General features: G+C 38.0%; 1 protein-coding gene and 1 pseudogene across 2 annotated transcripts in view; one reads left to right on the top strand and one right to left on the bottom strand.

Annotated features, from left to right (window-relative positions):
* AFG1L (AFG1 like ATPase) overlaps nt 1–21,329 on the bottom strand; it is a 291,317-nt gene that overhangs the window by 227,768 nt on the left and 42,220 nt on the right. For both annotated transcript variants that reach the window (XM_077162567.1, XM_077162568.1), the window contains exons 4-5: nt 5,490–5,591; nt 4,469–4,599 (exon numbers count right to left, since the gene is read on the bottom strand). In XM_077162567.1, the coding sequence (XP_077018682.1) occupies nt 4,469–4,599; nt 5,490–5,591 (233 nt within the window). The remainder of the gene's footprint in view (nt 1–4,468; nt 4,600–5,489; nt 5,592–21,329) is intronic.
* LOC143682449 (ras GTPase-activating protein-binding protein 1 pseudogene) lies at nt 7,556–21,284 on the top strand (annotated as a pseudogene).

Below are 21,329 nucleotides of genomic sequence, written 5' to 3'. Positions count from 1 at the left end.
CCCTACAAAGACATGTTCAAATCCTAATCCCTGGTCCTGTGAATGGGAACTCATTTGTTCAGAGGATCTTTAAAGATCCTATGTTGTTAGGTGAGGCCAAACTGAATGAGGGTGGCCTTACACCAATATGACTGGGTCATATAAGCAGAGGAAATTTGGACACAGTATGAAGACACAGACAGGGAGGGAGAAGGCCACGTGATAGAAGCAGAGATTGAGTTATGGACTGCCAACAAGCCACTGATAGAACGTTACAGATTTTGAAGAAAGCATGATCCTGCTGCCAACTTAATTTTGGGCTTCAAGCCTCCAAAACTGAGACAATAAATTGCTGCTCTTTAAGCCAACAGTGTTATAGCAGCCCTGGAAAACTGAGACAGTCCCCAGGCCACACTACACAAGTCCAAGGTTGCTTACAAGCTTGTTGACTCGTTCTTCATAGGTCAGATGTTCCAGGCATGGTCCCCATCATCTGTTGGACAGATACTGTTACGTGGAATAGAATAAGACTCTTCTAGGTAACTGGGATGGATGAGTAAATGAATGAATGAGTGAGCATCAAACTAAGTATGGATGGGGCAAGCACTGGCAGACAACTCTATCACAGCCATTTTCTCTTGACTAACAAGCAACAATTTGTAAGGAGCCTGTCCCCCCCTTGACCTCCTTCATAGTCAATATATAATCTGAAAAATTATTTTTGCTGTCCTGCATTTCTTTTGCAGACTTGGCTCATTTGGAATATTAGTATCCTGATGCTTGTTTTTGTTTACTTCTTCCAATCCTTGGTTCAACCTTTTGAAATCATTGGAGAGTACCCAATGCACTGTGACAGGTTTCTGATAGGATGTCACTGTCAGAGAAGTTTTAAGACTTTCACCAGCCCTGGGCACTTTCTCCTTTGTGAGCCCCTTCCTCAATTTAAATATGTGTATGTGTGCACACATGTGAAATATAAATATTAATAACTGCATTTTATGATTGTGTTGGTATAAAGACAAATATAATACTGGCTCTATAAATTATTGTATGTTCATTATTTGCATTTTTCTTTGAATTTTTATGGAAATTAAATTAAAACATTTTTTGGGCCCTACAAGTATTACAGGTCCTAGGCCCTATTCCTACTGAGTTAGGCTTCTTCAGGATCACCTGCTATACACAGCCAGATGTTCATAGCTTCCTAAACTTCTTAAATATCTTGCTTTTCAATGTTTCTCATATATAGAAACATACCAATAATTTCTAGGAATGCTTTGAAATCCAATCTTTTCATGTTAAGGCTAATAACTTTATATGATACCTAGGAAATTCTGATGACCTCAGATTCCTCACCTATATGATGGGGATAATTACTTTCCAGGATTTATAAAGTAAGAACGCAAAACACTTTGTAAACCATGAGACATTTTAGTAAGGTTGGTATTAATAGTGATATTAATCAGTGGCTAAGTGAGTTCAAATATAGTGGAGAGGCTACTCTGGAGGTCACTCTTAGGCAAGCTTCAGTTAGACATTGCTACGTATCGTAACTTGCCAAACCCCAACCAAAACCATTCTAGCCAGTTCTACAGAACACCTAGGGCAATACATAAGATTCCACAAAAATTCCATGCACTGGGATAACTTTCCAGAAACCTACAACCCCCAGATAGGTCCCTGGACAAGATAAGTCCTGAAACCTAGAGGGCCCAGCGTCTCCAGAACATTAGCTAGTTTCATCTCCCTACCCCATATTAGTGACAGCCCCTTCCAACATGAAAAAGTTTGAATGGGCATGGCCTAAGTACCCCTGGAGAGTGGGAAGAGGATTGAAGGTGGTGTTGGAGTTACACAGAGTGGGTAGGGCTTAACAAAAGAGTATGATAGCTGAATCATTATATTGATGTTTTTTGTTTTGGTTTGGTTTGGTTTTTTTGGTCTCTGGTGTCTTGGAGCAGCTAGAAGTAAAAACCTGGGATTGTGGAGTTGTGGCCCATGCCAAACTCTAAAATCTGTTCTACAGCTAATTGTTGTGATGTGCTTTGAAATTTATTGCTTTTTTTGTGTATACATTATTTTTCACAAAAAGAAGAAAACAATCATTTGTGATGATAAAAAATGTTCGTTCCTTCTGGCCTCCAATGTTCCAAAGCAGTTGGAGGGAGGTCTGGGATGGTGGTGTGGTAGCCCATAACAAACTCTGGGGTCTGTTCTGTAGCTACTTGTTGAAGAGTGCTTTGGAAACTACCACTTTTTTCTTTCTTTGGTTTGTATATATGTTGTACTATACAATAAAAATTTAAAAATAAAAAAATGTACAAAAGAACTTATAATAAGAAAAATTATATGTATTATACTTAAAAAATAATTTCATTGTCTTAAACTGCGGTTTTGCCCAACCGCTAAGCTATCGGGGACCCTCTACTCCTCCGCTTCTCACTGCTTGCTAGACAAAACTGCCGCACGCAGAAAAGGGGCTCGAGCCGGGGGTCTAGGTCCAAGGGGCGCGCGCAGGAGACCTCGCTGTGGGTCTAAAGGACTGGAGGCCAAGCCAATTAAGGCATAAAGCGAGGTAGCTTTATTGTTGATACACGCTTATGCCAGGGCCCCCAGTAGCTAAAGACCACCAGGCTTGGTGAGCCCTGGATTATATACAGTTTGAGGAGAGGCGGAGTTAGGGCGTGGCCTCCATGGGAGGGTAGCCAATCACACAGGGAGGACGGATGAGTGACTGTGACCATAGAGATGCTGTTCCTGAGTGTATCCGTAGCAGAGGATGTTGGGTAGGTGGAGGACTAAGGAGAAGACCAATAGGGTTAAAGAGACAAGGCTGCATCATCACTAGTCCCCGGTGAGGCCTGTAATTCAGAGGTCTAGACGAACCAGACGTGCCAAAATGGCGAGGGAGGGAGAGAAAGAGACTAAGCTACCAGGCCAAGAATAAAATTATGCCACATTAAACAAAAATTTAACAGTGCAAATTCAGTTTCATTTAGAGATATTTTCGTTAAAAGGCTAGTAATAGAAAACCAAGAGAAATGGCCTTCATTTGTTCATCACCGACTTTTGTTCTTGAAGGTAATATAATTGTTTACTTGGTACTGTTTTCAGAACTATTAAATGAACGCTAGTCTCTTTTTGCAATACTTTGGTGTACTTAGTCAGCCTCTTCAGAGTGGCCTGGGAGCATCTTCTCTTTACCTTAAGCCTTTCCTCTAATGATCTTCACAGCTCTGCAATACAAAGAGTGAACACCAGGCTGTTTTAATATGACATGAAGGAGAAAGAAAAAAGATTCCTCATCCTCTGATGGTTCAATATAACCACACTCCTGGCAAAAATTCTTCTTTCCCCTCCACTGGAAATCAAGGCTGTTATTGGCTATATGTATCCAGTTGCTAAGGGAGACCATCATGCTACATTTGGATAAAGGCATCCTGGCCACATCATCTTTCCATTAATCTAGGTTTTAAAACATAAAATAGCAGGAAATACTACCAATTTAAGTATATAATATCAGAGAATCCTAAACTGGACAATACTTTAAAAATTCAACTAGAAATTTCCCTCACTTCATCAAAGAGATGTTGTGAGGCTTAAATGAGATGTGTGAATCACCCAGGGCCTACCACAGTAGTTGAGTAGGTACACAACAAATGATCATGCCCGAAACTTAACAGTTCTCTGGCCTTTATTCTAGATAACCAAACACAGGAGTTTCTGCACTCAACTCCAGGAAATATTTTTTCAAAAGCATTTGGAGCGAAGTTCTATTTTTAACCTTATATTTAGTCCTTGTAGACTTTTTCTATTTTTATTCCAATAACCAATTGCTCTTATGGTAAGAGTTACAGAAAAATCTACAATTATATTTCAGAACTGCTAAAGAAAGCAGTCAGATATAGAGTAAGAAATTATTAACCTAGAGTGTCTATTATTATAACAATGGGCATGCTATAGGATACAGAATAAGTATAAGACATAGAGTTTGACTTCAGGACTTTTTTGCTTTTTGTTCTTAAATGCAATGAGTATATTTGTTCTTCATATAATACTTTTTAAAAACTCAAGAATCTTTAAAGACATTACTTTGCAATCATTACATTAGCACTATAATGTAGGGGAAATGTAAATTCATTCAGTAGAACTGAGGAGCAGACCAACTTTTTCTGTAAAGACCTAGCAGTAAATATTTTAGGCTTTGAAGGCCACATGGGGGCTCTGTCACATTTTCTTCTTTTTCAAAAAATCCTTTAAGAATATAAAGACCATGCTTTTCTTCTTGGTTCTACAAAAACAGGTATGAACCAGATTTGCCCTGTGCAGACCATGGTTTGCCAAACTTTGCACTAGATAGTAAAATTGAGGTCATAAGAGATAGGTGTCAAATCAACTTTAAAACAATGACAAAACAAGAAGCAAAATTCAAATCTTCAGCACCTCATTCGAAATATCATCCTACATCTATGAATAATCTCTACCTTACCTGAAATTCATCAAAACATAAGAGACATGCTTCTTCACTGATTTCCTCAGCTATAGGAGCTATTGGGTCATATGATTTAGCCACAAATCCTGGTTTTCTTTTTGGCAGACTCTGTTTAAGGCGATGTATTCCTTAAATGGATGAAATTAAACACAAACCAAATATTTTATTAATAGCATATTTTAGACAGCTATAACATTTTAAAAATATCTAAATGAAACTTTACTGTAGACATAAATATTAAGTGTAAACTCCATTTACAATCAAATTAGGCTATTGAAATTGTTCACATTTTTTGCACCCCAAAATAAATTGTCCAATTATTATTCCTGTGACTATAAGGAGACTTGGAGACCATTCCACCTGCAGTCATCAATCACCTCAGAGATGACAAAGTGACAGACAGACAGGGATTGATGAATTGATGGGTTTCACACGTGGGCAGGGAAGGGACCCTGTCTATGTTATGTCTACCTATCTATCTACTCAGGATGCTCCCTCATTTCTAGTATAATACATTAAAGCTGCCACTCCTTGTTCATGAAATGTGTACTAAATGCTGAAAGTATTAGAAGAAAAACTCAGAGTTTCTGCCCTGGGGAAGTAACAGTGTAGATGGTAGGCATATAATACAAAAATGAAATAGCATCAAAACACTGACAAAGCAATAAAGCCTACTGCAAATGTTTACATGCTAAGGTGACACAGAGTAAAGGACCTAATCAAGAACAGCTTTTTTGAAGGAGGTAAGTTTTAACATTTCTTATTGCTCTCTAGTACAAAATAGAAAATGTGTGACCTCTGTTCTCCTATTTGGAAGTATTGGATTTGTCTTTCAAATCAACTCCAGACACGTTATTAACTCTTTTAATAAAGTACAAAACTTATGAAACCAGATAAAAATCCCGATATTTTAATCAAAAATCTCATTTTAAAGAATATTTTATACCCATTCAATGAGGAAAACTAGTTCTGTAGTGTTTCCCTGCTAAAAATCATTTCTTTCAGATCACTAACTTACTTTTGTGCACATCTAGCATGAAACCATGAAAATGAACCCGTTTTTTCCTCTTCACTTCCACATAAGCATAAAAAATGTCCATCAGCATTGTTTTTCCTGTACCTTAAAAATTAAAAAAAGAAGAATATTATTAAACAGTATGTACTGATTGCTGTAATGATTGTTCATTAGCTTTGAGATAATGAAACATACTCTCTTCCACTGGAAAACTTAAGACTGTGTTACTCGTTTGGAAAGGGTGTTTTCTTTTTATGCTAAACTAGCTAAAAATAAAATGTTGATATTACTCTTTGCTTTTAAAATCCTGTTTCTATGAAATATGACATTTAGTTATAATACAGGGACCATTTCCCCAAAGAACTATGTTCATAACTGGCAAGATTTACAGATTATCTATCTTTCAGCCCTCTCTTCTTTATTGGCCCCATATTCTGAGTAAGGGATTATTTTAGGGACTATGGGAAAACTCAAAACTGAAAAACAAGAAAATTAAATGAAAAGAAAGATGAACAATAAAGATTAATACACAAATACTGAAAATAAATAATAGACATAATCTAGACCTGGAGAATTGCCAATTATGACACTCCATTCTTAAAAGCTGAGAATATAGTTTTTTATATTCTAACTGAATAAATGCTGATATAGTCAACCTTCATAATTAAAGTATTTAATTTTCAACCCTCTGAAACTTTCAATCACTATAGTTACATCATCATCGAATAGTCAACAGCCTAAGCATTTAACATGGAAAAACACAGAACGCCTTCTTCCTTTGTAGAAAAACTAGAGCGTGGCAGCCAATGGCAGCACTCAACTCAGTTTACACTCAAAGCATTCCCTGCAGACCAGTCCAGGGTGTGCTGGTGCCCATCTCATCCTCTCCATGTCCTCCATGGCAGTGACCATGCTCCCTACCCCTCCCCTGATTACTGATTACTAAAAATAAAAGGCAGCTCAGGAAGTAAGAAAATCTCAGTGTAACTGTTAAGTTTTGATCCATTCTTGAAATAACTTTGGGCCATGACATGTTAATGCCAGAAAGATTTTTTGTATATGAAAATACAATTCACAAAACAGGTTTTTAATCAAGACGCTATTTAGATCGAAAAATAAGTCCTTACAAAAATATTCAGCCTGGTATCTCTTGACATAGTGAGTGGCAACAGATTTTAAATCATTACATTTACCCCCCCAAAAAAATATTAATAAACAAATTTTCAAATGCTGCTACATGAAGCCTAGTATACTTGTATACCTGGAAAATGTCATGAATTATCTAACCAAAAATGCAAGTAATATATATTTGAACTTAATATTTACGCTAATTCTTTTAAAGAGAACAGGCTTAAAATATAACAAGGTATGGCTTCTGCTCTCCACATAGTCATGAATCTGTATTAATGGGGCACCACCTGTATGCAGCAGTCCCCCAAAAAGAGGCTTGTTCCCGTTTTACAGCAGTGAAATTCAGGCTCAGTAGCCCAGAGGGCCCAGTGCAAGCCAAGGTGAAATTCAAACCCCTTATAATAATGCCAACATTAAAATAACAAAAAGCTGATACACACACACACACACACACACACACACACACACACACACACACACACACACACACACAGATATGGCAAGTCCTTCATATAAAAGCTTTCTGGAGGTAAAAGAAAAAGAATGATATCATAGAGGAAAAGACTGATAGATTAAACTATATGAAATTTAAACTTCTGAATATCAAAAATTAACATAAGGCGGGCCACAGTGGCTCACAGGCAGAGTTCTCGCCTGCCATGCCAGAGACCCAGGTTCAATTCCCAGTACCTGCCCATGCAAAATAAATAAAATGAATATCCTTATACATTTAATCAGTACAATTTTACTGAATACCTACCATGTATAAGGCACTATTCTAGGTGCTTAGTATATGATAGTGAGCCAAACTGATAAAATTTTCTGCTTTCAGGGAACTATGGAATTTAATCTTATATCTTTTTAATCACACTCTACTTAGTGTGATTCTGGGAGGGTGTCAATCACAGGGTGGGCTGATCATTACTGTAATTGCCAACATGGCTGTGTAACCCAAGTATAGGGTTTCTAAGGTGCATTAATATAGATTCTGAGACTGGGAATAGTTTCTTCTCCTTTCAAGAGAGCAAGCAGTAGAATACCAGGAGCCTTCTTTCCTATAACATCAAAAAACCCTGACCAACTGAGCCCTCAATTTTGGAGCTCACCCCTATAATGCTTATTCCTGAAAAGGATAGGCTAAGCCTACTTAAAGTTATGCCTAAGAGTCATCCCCAGAGAATCTCTTTTGTTGCTCAGATGTGGCCTCTCTCTCTCTCTCTAAGCCAACTTGGCAGGTGAACTCACTGCCCTCTCTCCCTACATAGGACATGAATCCCAGGGGTATAAATCTCTGGCAACGTGGGACCTGACTCCCAGGGATGAACCAGAACCTGTCATCATGGGATTGAGAAAGTCTTCTTGACCAAAAGGGGGAAGAAAAAAATGAGACAAAATAGTTCCAATGGCTGAGAGATTTCAAATAGAGTTGAGAGGTTATCCTGGAGGTGATTCTTATGCATTATATAGATATCCCTTTTCAGCTTACGGTGTATTGGAGTGGCTAGAGGGGAGTACCTGAAACTATTGAACTGTGTTTCAGTAGCCCTGATTCTTGAAGATCACTGTTTAACTACATAGCTTTTACAGTGTGCCATGTGATTGTGAAAATCTTTTGTCTGATGCTCCTTTATCCAAGATATAGACAAAGAGTAAAAATAAAAAATACATAAATAATGGGGGAATAAAGAGCAAAAAAATTGGTAGATTAGGTAATACTGACAGTAAATGAGAGGGAGAGATAAGGGTTATGGGATGTGAGTTTTCCCCTTTAGTTTTCTTTCTGGAATAATGCAAATGCTCTAAAAATGATCTAGGTGATGAATACAGAACTATGTGCTGATATTGTGAGCCACTGAGTATATACTATGGTTGGACTGCATGTGTGTGAAGATTTCTCAATAAAAGATATTTTTTAAAAAAGAACAAGTGGGGTGTGGAGGAAGTTGCATAAGGGATTTCTCGCTAATTGCCCTGTGGTATAGCAAAAGTTGTTCCTCTCCCACTCAGCCACACAGTTGAGTTGACCAAACCAACGGTTATGGAGAAGCCTAGTCCTCTGCTGGTCAGGCAGGAATTTGTGAGACAGTACTACACACTGCTGAACCAGGACCCAGACATGCTACACAGATTCTATGGAAAAAACTCTTCTTATGTCCATGGAGAATTGGATTCAAATGGAAAACCAACAGATGTGGTCTATGGACAAAAAGAAATCCATAGGAAAATGATGTCACAAAATTTTACCAATTGCCACACTAAGATCCGCCATGTTGATGTTCATGCCACTCTAAATGATGGTGTAGTAGTCCAAATGATGGGACTACTCTTTAATAACAAACAGGCTTTGAGGAGATTCATACAGACTTTTGTCCTTGCTTCTGAGGGCTCTGCTGAAAATAAGTTCTATGTTCACAATGATATCTTCAGATACTAAGATGAGGTCTTTGATGGCTCTGTCACTGAGCCTCAGGAGGAGTCTGAGGAAGAAGTGGAGGAACCTGAAGGAAGGTAGCAGATACCAGAGGTGGTACCTGATGATCCTGGAACTTTCTATGATCGGACTGTTAGTAATGACTTGAAAGAACATTTAGAGGAAACTGTCACTGAGCTGGAGCCCAAACGTGAACCAGAACTGGAACAAGAATCTGTATCTGAAACCCAAGAGGAAAGATCTGAACCAATATTAGAAGAAACTGCTCCTGAGGATGCTTAGAAGAATTCTAACAAGAGAACCTCTTTTGTTGCTCAGATGTGGTCTCTCCCTCCAGCCAACACAACAAACAAATTCACTGCCCTCCCCCTGTCTACGTGGGACATGACTCCCACAGGTGTGGACCTTCCTGGCAACGTGGGACAGAAATCCTACAATGAGCTGAGACTCAGCATCAAGGGATTGAGAAAACCTTATCGACCAAAAGGGGGAAGAGTGAAATCAGACAAAATAAAGTGTCAATGGCTGAGAGATTCCAAACAGAATCAAGAGGTTATCCTGGAGGTTATCCTTACACATTAAATAGATATCACCTTGTTGGTCAAGATGTAATGGTGAGGCTGGAGGGAAGTGCCTGAAAATGTAGAGCTGTGTTCCAATAGCCATGTTTCTTGAAGATGACTGCATAATGATATACCTTCACAATGTGACTATGTGACTGTGAAAACCTTGTGTCTGATGCTCCTTTTATCTACCTTATCAACAGAAGAGTAAAAGACACGGATTAAAAATAAATAATAGGGGGAACAAATGCTAAAATAAACTTAGATTGAAATGCTAGTGATCAATGAAAGGGAGGGATAAGGGGTATGGGATGTATGAATTTTTTTCTGTTGTCTTTTTATTTCTTTTTCTGAATTGATGCAAATGTTCTAAGAAATGATCATGATGATGATCTGAAACTATGTGATGATATTGTGAATTACTGATTATATATGTAGAACGGAATGATCATATGCTAAGAATGCGTTTCTTTCTTGTCATTTTTTTAATTTTAAAATTAATTAAAAAAATTTTAAAAACATCCATTTGCAACCAGAATTATTTTTTTCATGAAATGAAATGAATAGAATAGGATAGGAATGAATAGAAAAGAAAATATCAAATTGTATCACATTTAAGGGTAAGCACATTTTTGTGTATGTGCACACACTAGGTCAGGATGTAAAACATACTTTTTTACAATGGGCAAAAATGTTTCGAAGCCATTGTACCCATCTGTGAGTGCTGAGTGAGCAGCTCTCTTCTTCACTACATCCCCAGAAGCAACACACTGCCTGGCACAAGGTAGATGCTCAAACATGTGTCAAGTGAAGGGAAGAAGGACAGGAGATGCTAAAAAAGGGTGGGGGTCAGAGCAGGGCTAAATTTTACCTACTTTAAAATTTTGCTTTGGACTCTATAGAATCATAAATAAACTCTTATTTTTCTCAAGGAAAGCTTCTGCCCCAGGGCTAAACTTCCTAAATTTAAAAACTCCTGAAGTTCTACCATTCAAGCCAATAATTAGGAAGCCAAAAATGACTACTCAAGAGCCCCGCTTAGTGGTGTCCTTTTCACAGCAGTCCCCTACAGAAAAAACTGGAAATGGTGTCTTCTGTGACTGCCCTCAAGGTCAACAGAACTAGGATTCCCAGCTACTGTCATGGTTAGGTTGATGTGTCAACTTGGCCAAGTGGTGGTACCTGTTTGTCTGGTTGGGCAAGTGCTGGCCTGTCTGTTGTGATGAGGACATTTCATAGGATTAAATCATGAACATGTCAGCTACATTCACAGCTGATTACATTTGTAATCAGCCAAAGGGGAGTGTCTCCTGCAATGAGTAATACTTAATCTAATCACTGGAAGCCTTTTAAGGAGGATTCAGAAGAGACAGGCTCTTCCTGTTTCAGCTGGTGAGCCTCTCCTATGAAGTTCATCCAGACCCTACATCGGAATCGTCAGCTTCACAGCCTGCCTTGTGGATTTTGGACTCTGCATTCCCGCAGTCACGTGAGACACTTTTATAAATTTTATATTTGCGAGTGTTCCCTGTTGATTCTGTTTCTCTAGAGAACCCTAACTAATACAGCTTCCAACCTTAAAACCAACCTACCAGGGATGTAAGGGTGGTTCAGTGGTAGAATTCTCACCTGCCATGAAGGAGACCCAGGTTTGATTCCTGGCCCATGCACTTTGGAAAAACTAACACACAACAACAACAAAAATTAAGCAAATGGTGCTGCAATAAGGGAATATTCACATGGAAAAAGAATGAAATGTGAGCCATGCCATATAAAAAGATTTTCGTATACAAAATAATAATAATAATAATAATAATAATAAAAAGTAAAAACCAACCTACCTTTCAATTGTTAAAAGTAGAGTCTGGTTTCAAAATAAACTAGGTGAGGTTAAAGCTAAGGCATTTTAGGGACCCATAAATAAAACTTTCATTCTCTTCCAAGTATACTGGAGAAATCATTAACCCTTCTATCACTCCTGCAGTCTGCTAAAGTTTGCATAAGAATACCAGTTTTAGGGTCAGAATTAAACCACAAAATACTACTACTACAGTGTTTGGTTTTTGCATGATATGTGCTAAACTTTTACAAATGAAAGTACTTAGTTTCTAGATTAGACCATGATGACAATGCCTTCAATTTATATATCAACTTTACTGGGCTGTTTAGGGTCCTTATGAGTCAATCACCTCCACACTTTTATGAAGAAAGAGAGTAAAGTAGGCACAAAAGAGCCTAAACCAATTGCAGAGATAAGGAGTAGGATGGAAGCACTATAAAGCAGATAACCTTTTTCCCATCAAGTCTCCTTAAAATCTAATCCATGAAGATGGCGGCTTAGTAAGGTACGTGCGTCTTAGTTCCTTCTCCTCCAAAGGAACTACTAGGTGAACTGAAACAGTGCAGAACAGCTCCCAGGGCTATGGCAGGGAATGGACACACAGCGTACCCCAGTCTGGACTGGCTAGTCTGACTGTGAGACTCGGCTGCGGTGAGATAGCCGAGCAGCGTGCTATTTCCCGAGCAGCGGCAGCTGCGGCGGCCAGAGCTACTCACTCCCTCCTTCCGGAGCCGGCTGAGAGTCTCGGAGAGGCAAGTTTCCCAAGCCGAGGCGGCCGGCGGCCCTCTTTTGCGGGCGGCTTCGAGTCTCGGCTTCGAGTCCGCGGCTACGAGTCTCGGATCAGAGAGCTATCCAAGCCGCGGTGGCCCCACCCCCGCGGGTGGCTTCCTGGTCTGGTGGGGAATTCCCCAGGCCGCGGCGGCTGGTGACCGACGCCCCTCCCCCACGGGTGACTTCCTGGTCCGGTGGCGAATTCCCCGGGCCTGCTGCGGCCGGCAACCAGCCACAGAGTCCCCTCAAGCCGCGGCGGCTGACGCCCCCACCACGCGCGGCCCCCTGAACCAACGGAGAGAATTGGATTGGAAATCCCCAAGCCGCGGAGATCGGTGACCGGGGGGATCCCTTCTAAACATGTGAGACAAACATGTGCCACTAGCGCCAACTACTGGGCAGGATAAGAAAAACAGAACCCAGAGATTTCACAGAAAAATCTTACAACCTTGTTGGGTCCGACACCCAGGGAATTCTGACTCAATGCCCAGACGCCAGCAGCAGAAGATAACGGTCCACGCTCAGAAGATTGAGAATATGACTCAGTCAAAGGAACAAACCAATAGTTCAAATGACATACAAGAGCTGAGACAACTAATGCTGAATATATAAACAGAAATGGAAAACCTCTTCAAAAATGAAATCGATAAATTGAGGGAGGACATGAAGAGGACATGGGCTGAACATAAAGAACAAATAGAAAAACTGAAAAAAACAAATCACAGAACTTATGGAAGTGAAGGATAAAGTAGAAAAGATGGAAAAAACAATGGATACCTACAATGATAGATCTAAAGAGACAGAAGAAAGAATTAGTGATTTGGAGGATGGAACATCTGAATTCCAAAAAGAAACAGAAACTATCGGGAAAAGAATGGAAAAATTTGAACAGGGTATCAGGGAACTCAAGGACAATATGAACCGCACAAATATACGTGTTGTGGGTGTCCCAGAAGGAGAAGAGAAGGGAAAAGGAGGAGAAAAACTAATGGAAGAAATTATCACTGAAAATTTCCCAACTCTTATGAAAGACCTAAAATTATAGATCCAAGAAGTGCAGCGCACCCCAAAGAGATTAGACCCAAATAGGCGTTCTCCAAGACACTTACTAGTTAGAATGTCAGAGTCAAAGAGAAAGAGAGGATATTGAAAGCAGCAAGAGAAAAACAATCCATCACATACAAGGGAAACCCAATAAGACTATGTGTAGATTTCTCAGCAGAAACCATGGCAGCTAGAAGACAGTGGGATGATATATTTAAATTACTAAAAGAGAAAAACCGCCAACCAAGACTCCTATATCCAGCAAAATTATCCTTCAAAAATGAGGGAGAAATTAAAACATTCTCAGACAAAAAGTCACTAAGAGAATTTGTGACCAAGAGACCAGCTCTGCAAGAAATACTAAATGGAGCACTAGAGTCAGATACAAAAAGACAGAACAGAGAGGTATGGAGAAGAGTGTAGAAAGAAGGAAAATCAGATATGATATATATAATACAAAAGCCAAAATGTTAGAGGAAAATATTATCCAAACAGTAATAACACTAAATGTCAATGGACTGAATTCCCCAAACAAAAGGCATAGATTGGCAGAATGGATTAAAAAACAGGATCCTTCTATATGCTGTCTACAGGAAACACATCTTAGACCCAAAGATAAACATAGGTTGAAAGTGAAAGGTTGGGAAAAGATATTTCATGCAAATAACAACCAGAAAAGAGCAGGAGTGGCTATACTAATATCCAACAAATTAGACTTCAAATGTAAAACAGTTAAAAGAAACAAAGAAGGACACTATATACTAATAAAAGGAACAACTAAACATGAAGACATAACAATCATAAATATTTACACACCGAACCAGAATGCCCCAAAGTACGTGAGGAATACACTGCAAACACTGAAAAGGGAAATAGACTCATATACCATAATAGTTGGAGACTTCAATTCACCACTCTCATCAATGGACAGAACATCTAGACAGAGGATCAATAAAGAAATAGAGAATCTGAATATTACTATAAAGGAGCTAGACTTAACAGACATTTATAGGACATTACATCCCACAACAGCAGGATACACCTTTTTCTCAAGTGCTCATGGATCATTCTCAAAGATAGACCATATGCTGGGTCACAAAGCAAGTCTTAACAAATTTAAAAAGATTGAAATCATACACAACACTTTCTCGGATCATAAAGGAATGAAGTTGGAAATCAATAATAGACGGAGTGCCAGGAAATTCACACATACGTGGAGGCTCAACAACACACTCCTAAACAACGAGTGGGTCAAAGAAGAAATTGCTAGAGAAATTAGCAAATACCTCGAGGCGAATGAAAATGAAAACACAACATATCAAAATTTATGGGACGCAGCAAAGGCAGTGCTAAGAGGGAAATTTATTGCCCTAAATACCTGTATCAGAAAAGAAGAAAAGGAAAAATGCAGGAATTAACTGTCCACTTGGAAGAACTGGAGAAAGAACAGCAAACTAATCCCAAAGCAAGCAAAAGGAAAGAAATAACAAAGATTAGAGCAGAAATAAATGAAATTGAAAACATGAAAACAATAGAGAAAATCAATAAGACCAGAAGTTGGTTCTATGAGAAAATCAATAAGATTGATGGGCCCTTAGCAAGATTGACAAAAAGAAGAAGAGAGAGGATGCAAATAAATAAGATCAGAAATGGAAGAGGAGACATAATGACTGACCTCACAGAAATAAAGGAGGTAATAACAGGGTACTATGAACAACTTTACGCTAATAAATACAACATTTTAGAGGAAATGGACGGGTTCCTGGAAAGACATGAACAACCAACTTTGACTCAAGAAGACATAGATGACCTCAACAAACCAATCACAAGTAAAGAAATTGAATCAGTCATTCAAAAGCTTCCTAAAAAGAAAAGTCCAGGACCAGACGGCTTCACATGTGAATTCTATCAAACATTCCAGAAAGAATTAGTACCAACTCTCCTCAAACTCTTCAAAAAAATCGAAGCGGAGGGAAAACTACCTAATTCATTCTATGAAGCCAACATTACCCTCAGACCAAAACCAGGCAAAGATATTACAAAAAAAGAAAACTACAGGCCAATCTCTCTAATGAATATAGATTCAAAAATCCTCAATAAAATTCTAGCAAATCGTATCCAACAACACATTAGAGGAATTATACATCATGACCAAGTAGGATTCATCCCAGGTATGCAAGGATGGTTCAACATAAGAAAATCAATTAATGTAATACACCATATCAACAAATCAAAGCAGAAAAATCACATGATCATCTCAACTGATGCAGAGACATTTGACAAGATTCAACATCCTTTCCTGTTGAAAACACTTCAAAGGATAGGAATACAAGGGAACTTCCTTAAAATGATAGAGGGAATATATGAAAAACCCACAGCTGATATCATCCTCAATGGGGAAAAATTGAAAACTTTCCCCCTAAGATCAGAAACAAGACAAGGATGTCCATTATCACCACTATTATTCAACATTGTGTTGGAGGTTCTAGCCAGAACAATTAGACAAGAAAAAGAAATACAAGGCATCAAAATTGGAAAGGAAGAAGTAAAACTATCACTGTTTGCAGACGATATGATACTATACGTCGAAAACCCGGAAAAATCCACAACAAAACTACTAGAGCTAATAAATGAGTACAGCAAAGTAGCAGGTTACAAGATCAACATTCAAAAATCTGTAGCATTTCTATACACTAGCAATGAACAAGCGGAGGGGGAAATGAAGAAACGAATCCCATTTACAATTGCAACTAAAAGAATAAAATACCTAGGAACAAATTTAACTAAAGAGACAAAAAACCTATATAAAGAAAACTACAAAAAACTGTTCAAAGAAATCACAGAAGACCTAAATAGATGGAAGGGCATACCGTGTTCATGGATTGGAAGACTAAATATAGTTAAGATGTCAGTCCTACCTAAATTGATTTACAGATTCAATGCAATACCAATCAAAATCCCAACAACTTATTTTTCAGAATTAGAAAAACCAATAAGCAAATTTATCTGGAAGGGCAGGTTGCCCCAAATTGCTAAAAACATCTTGAGGAAAAAAAACGAAGCTGGAGGTCTTGCACTGCCTGACTTTAAGGCATATTATGAAGCCACAGTGGTCAAAACAGCATGGTATTGGCATAAAGATAGATATATCGACCAATGGAATCAAATAGAGTGCTCAGATATAGACCCTCTCATCTATGGACATTTGATCTTTGATAAGGCAGTCAAGCCAACTCACCTGGGACAGAACAGTCTCTTCAATAAATGGTGCCTAGAGAACTGGATATCCATATGCAAAAGAATGAAAGAAGACCCATATCTCACACCCTACACAAAAGTTAACTCAAAATGGATCAAAGATCTAAACATTAGGTCTAAGACCATAAAACAGTTAGAGGAAAATGTAGGGAGATATCTTATGAATCTTACAATTGGAGGCAGTTTTATGGACCTTAAACCTAAAGCAAGAGCACTGAAGAAGGAAATAAATAAATGGGAACTTCTCAAAATTAAACACTTTTGTGCATCAAAGAACTTCATCAAGAAAGTAGAAAGACAGCCTACACAATGGGAATCAATATTTGGAAACGACATATCAGATAAAGGTCTAGTATCCAGAATTTATAAACAGATTGTTCAACTCAACAACAAAAAGACAGCCAACCCAATTACAAAATGGGAAAAAGACTTGAATAGACACCTCTCAGAGGAGGAAATACAAATGGCCAAAAGGCACATGAAGAGATGCTCAATGTCCCTGGCCATTAGAGAAATGCAAATCAAAACCACAATGAGATATCATCTCACACCCACCAGAATGGCCATTATCAACAAAACAGAAAATGACAAGTGCTGGAGAGGATGCGGTGAAAGAGGCACACTTATCCACTGTTGGTGGGAATGTCAAATGGTGCAACCACTGTGGAAGGCAGTTTGGCGGTTCCTCAAAAAGCTGAATATAGAATTGCCATACAACCCAGCAATACCATTGCTGGGAATCTACTCAAAGGAATTAAGGGCAAAAACTCAAACGGATATTTGCACACCAATGTTTATAGCAGCGTTATTTACAATTGCAAAGTGATGGAAACAGCCAAAATGTCCATCAACAGACGAGTGGCTAAACAAACTGTGGTATATACATACGATGCAATATTATGCAGCTTTAAGGCAGGATAAACTTATGAAGCATGTAATAACATGGATGGACCTAGAGAACATTATGCTGAGTGAGTCTAGCCAAAAACTAAAAGACAAATACTGTATGGTCCCAATGATGTGAATCGACACTCAAGAATAAACTTGGAATATGTCATTGGTAACAGAGTTCAGCAGGTGTTAGAAACAGGGTAAGATAATGGGTAATTGGAGCTGAAGGGATACAGACTGTGCAATAGGACTAGATACAAAAACTCAAAAATGGACAGCACAATAATACCTAATTGTAAAGTAATCATGTTAAAACACTGAATGAAGCTGCATCCGAGCTATAGGTTTTTGTTTTGTTTTGTTTTGTTTTGTTCTTACTATTATTACTTTTATTTTTTTTCTCTATATTAACATTCTATATCTTTTTCGGTTGTATTGCTAGTTCTTCTAAACCGATGCAAATGTACTAAGAAACGATGATCATGCATCTATGTGATGATGTTAAGAATTACTAATTGCATATGTAGAATGGTATGATTTCTAAAAAAAAAAAAAAAAATGGACAGCACAATACTACCTAATTGTAATGTAATTATGTTAAAACACTGAATGAAGCTGCATCTGAGCTATAGTTTTTTTTTCTTATATATTTTTGTATTTTTTATTTTTATTTTTTCTCTATATTATCATTTTATTTCTTTTTCTGTTGTCTTGCTATTTCTTTTTCTAAATCGATGCATATGTACTAAGAAATGATGATCATACATCTATGTGATGATATTAAGAATTACTGATTGCATATGTAGAATGGAATGATTTCTAAATGTTGTGTTAGTTAATTTTTTTTAATTAATAAAAAAATGTAAAAAAAAAAAAAATGTAATACATGAGCCCCTTCCTGCCTCGGGGGCTTTTGCACTGCTGTGCCCTTGCCCTATTCCCATGGCTCCTTCTCATCCTTCACAGGCCGGCTCCTCCCAGTCCAGAACACACCCCTCTCTGTGCCTCAGTTTCCCCAACTAGATGAGAGGTGGGCACTCTTACAGGTCTTACCCTAAACTCTGGCCCTGCCGACTCCTGAGCTGAAGCCTGCTGTAGGGTCTGTAGACTCAGACCATCCTTGAGGCCAGAGCTGGAGGCTCCAGGCTCCTGGATTATCTCATTCCATTTGTCATCAAACCCATTTAGCAGAAGAAACAGGTTAATCATTTCTTCCTGCCCAGACTGCCCCTGTCCTGTGGACTTGGGGACTGGAAGGTAAACGAAGGGAATAGACTAGGAAACTCGACTTCCCAGCTCCAGTTGCCCTTGGCTTTTTGCTAGGGAGTCAGACAGACCTGGGTTTTCACTCCAGGCTTCCTAAGGTCCATGCTGTGTGCCTTTGGACAATTTGATTGACTTCTCAGAAACTCAGCAACAAGGGATATAATAATTTTTAAAAAATCTGATAGCTTTTTTCCAAATCTAAAAGAGAAATAAATGAATGAATGAATAAAGGCTTGAGATGGCATTCTGGGTCTATTCTCTGAGAGAGCCCCCAAAAAGGAAAATTTGACTTATCTTTTATTACCTATCTTGTAAACATTCTACACTACTGATTACAGCCACTGAAATATCTATCCCATTTCCTATTTCAGAATTCCTCTCTCCTCCTCTCTGTCTATATTATAAAGATGTTTCTAATCAAAGGTCACCACACACCCAGCCTATGTGAAAATCCCATGTTATCACACATTTTCCAACTTTTTCAAGCATTCAGATAAATTACTTTTATTGCACTTCCCTTTAATTGGTTAGAACACCAGTATCTTTCAAACTAAAGTACAACAAATCTCATATTTTTTTTTAAGTGCTTTTGCAGAAGTGGAAGCATTTGTGCTTTTCCATCTCCATGTATGGTTAAGTTTTTAAGGTAACAAGAGAAACAAAGATAGTGACTTTAGCAATGACTGAATATGAAAGTGATGGAACAGGAAGTAGATGTTGTAGAGAGGCAAAAAACGAGGCAAAGCAACAGGACGAGATCTGCAAGCCAAGTCCAAAGATGTAGATACATAAAACTCATCAAGTTAAGCACCTGGTATAAACTGCTCTCTAAATAAGAAGTAAGTATATATTGACCTCAAAAAATGAACTAGAAAAAAATAGTTTGAGCATCTTTCCCACTTTTAAAATCTGTAATTTTCAAGAATTTGAAAAATTTTAAGGGGCAATCTCTACATTAGTTCATTTTTGTGAACTAAATGACTAATTTTTTAATTAGATTACTATATCAGTAGCTGTAAGACAGAGTTATTTAAAGGCAGTAGTAAACAATCAGAGGGAGAACAATCTTATCTTTACAGCGCTAAAACTACCTATTCTGCTCATATTCTTTTTCCTTGCCCTAAAAATTTTATGAAGAAAATTTTCCTTGTCCTGCCACTATCACCTCATAATGCAATTTGTTATGACTATAGGGGAAGCTGGAGACCAAACAGGACCAAAACTGATCTCGTTTTAAAATAAAAGAAATGACTTAAAGTAAAAGACAGTAAGGTGCCCTCCCCCTCTCTACGTGGGACATGACTCCCAGGGGTGTAAACCTCCCTGGCAACATGGGACAGAATCCTAGAAAGAGCTGGGACTCAGCATCAAGAGATTGAGAAAACCTTCTCAACTGAGAGGGGGGAAGAGAGAAATGAGACAAAATAAAGTGTCAGTAGCTGAGCAATTTCAAACAGAATCGAGAGGTTATCCTGGAGGTTATTCTTATGCATTATATAGATACCCCCTTTTTAGTTTATGGTGTATAGAGTGGCTGAAACTGTACAGTTGTGTTCCAATAGCCGTGTTTCTTGAAGATAATCATATAATGATATAGCTTTCACAATGTGACTATGTGATTGTGAAAACCCTGTGTCTGATGCTCCTTTTATCTATGGTATGGACAGATGAGTAAAAAGTATGGATAAGAAATAAGCAAATAATAGGGGGAACAAAGGTTAAAATAAATTGAGTAGATTGAAATACTAGTGGTCAATGAAAGGGAGTGGTAAGGGGTATAGCATGTATGAGCTTTTTCTTTTTTCTTTTTTCATTTTTTTCCTGGAGAGATGCAAATGTTCCAAAAAATGATCATGGTGATGAATACACAACTATGTAATTATATTGTGAGCCACTGATTGTAACCACAACAAGAATGTTTGTATGTTTGTTCATTGTTTATAATAAAAATATTTAAAAGAAAAAAAATAAAAGACAATAAGGTCAAGAAAAGTAAAAGCCACCTTCATGGTATCAGGTAACCAGGGAGAGGTTTAGGACCAGGGGGAAAGGAACATGTTTGAAGGAAATGGAAACCAGAAAACAGACGATTTTAGCAGGAATGAGACAGAGAAAAAGCAGAATATTAACTGATCGGGAAAATCTAGAAAGTAAGGGACAATGCAGATTTCCAACAAAATGCAAGTCATTATGCCCAATCTATAGTACTGGAAGACCAAGAAATTATTACCACTTATGAGTTAAGAGTATCTGCTAGTAACTAAATTAAAACTAACTAAATTGAGAATAAGGACTTAGATTATGAGGAGAAATATTAATGAAAATTACAAACTAAAAAAAAGAACAGCTTATTTAAAATGTATTAAATGGAGTAAAATAGCACTAGATAATGAGATTCTGATATCAAATATCCTATCTATAGATGATTTCCTTCCCTGAGATCAGTTCACTTTAGACGTTACATAATGTTTGTACCCTAACATACTAACTAATCTGCTTTAAAATACAGTTACACAAAAGCAGAAGTAAAAATGAAGGCTGAGACAGCTAAGCTGTCCTCTCCTCTTATTTCACCTGGCTTCATCCTACGCTCTTGGTGGTAGAGGACTGAAGAATGAAAGTCAGAGTTATCACCGCACCCAAACTGC

This window comes from Tamandua tetradactyla, chromosome 5 (genome assembly GCF_023851605.1).
Source record: "Tamandua tetradactyla isolate mTamTet1 chromosome 5, mTamTet1.pri, whole genome shotgun sequence".
Taxonomy (NCBI): Eukaryota; Metazoa; Chordata; class Mammalia; order Pilosa; family Myrmecophagidae; genus Tamandua; species Tamandua tetradactyla.
The sequence above is the reverse complement of the archived record's forward strand: the minus strand, read 5'-3'. Positions and strand labels throughout refer to the sequence as shown.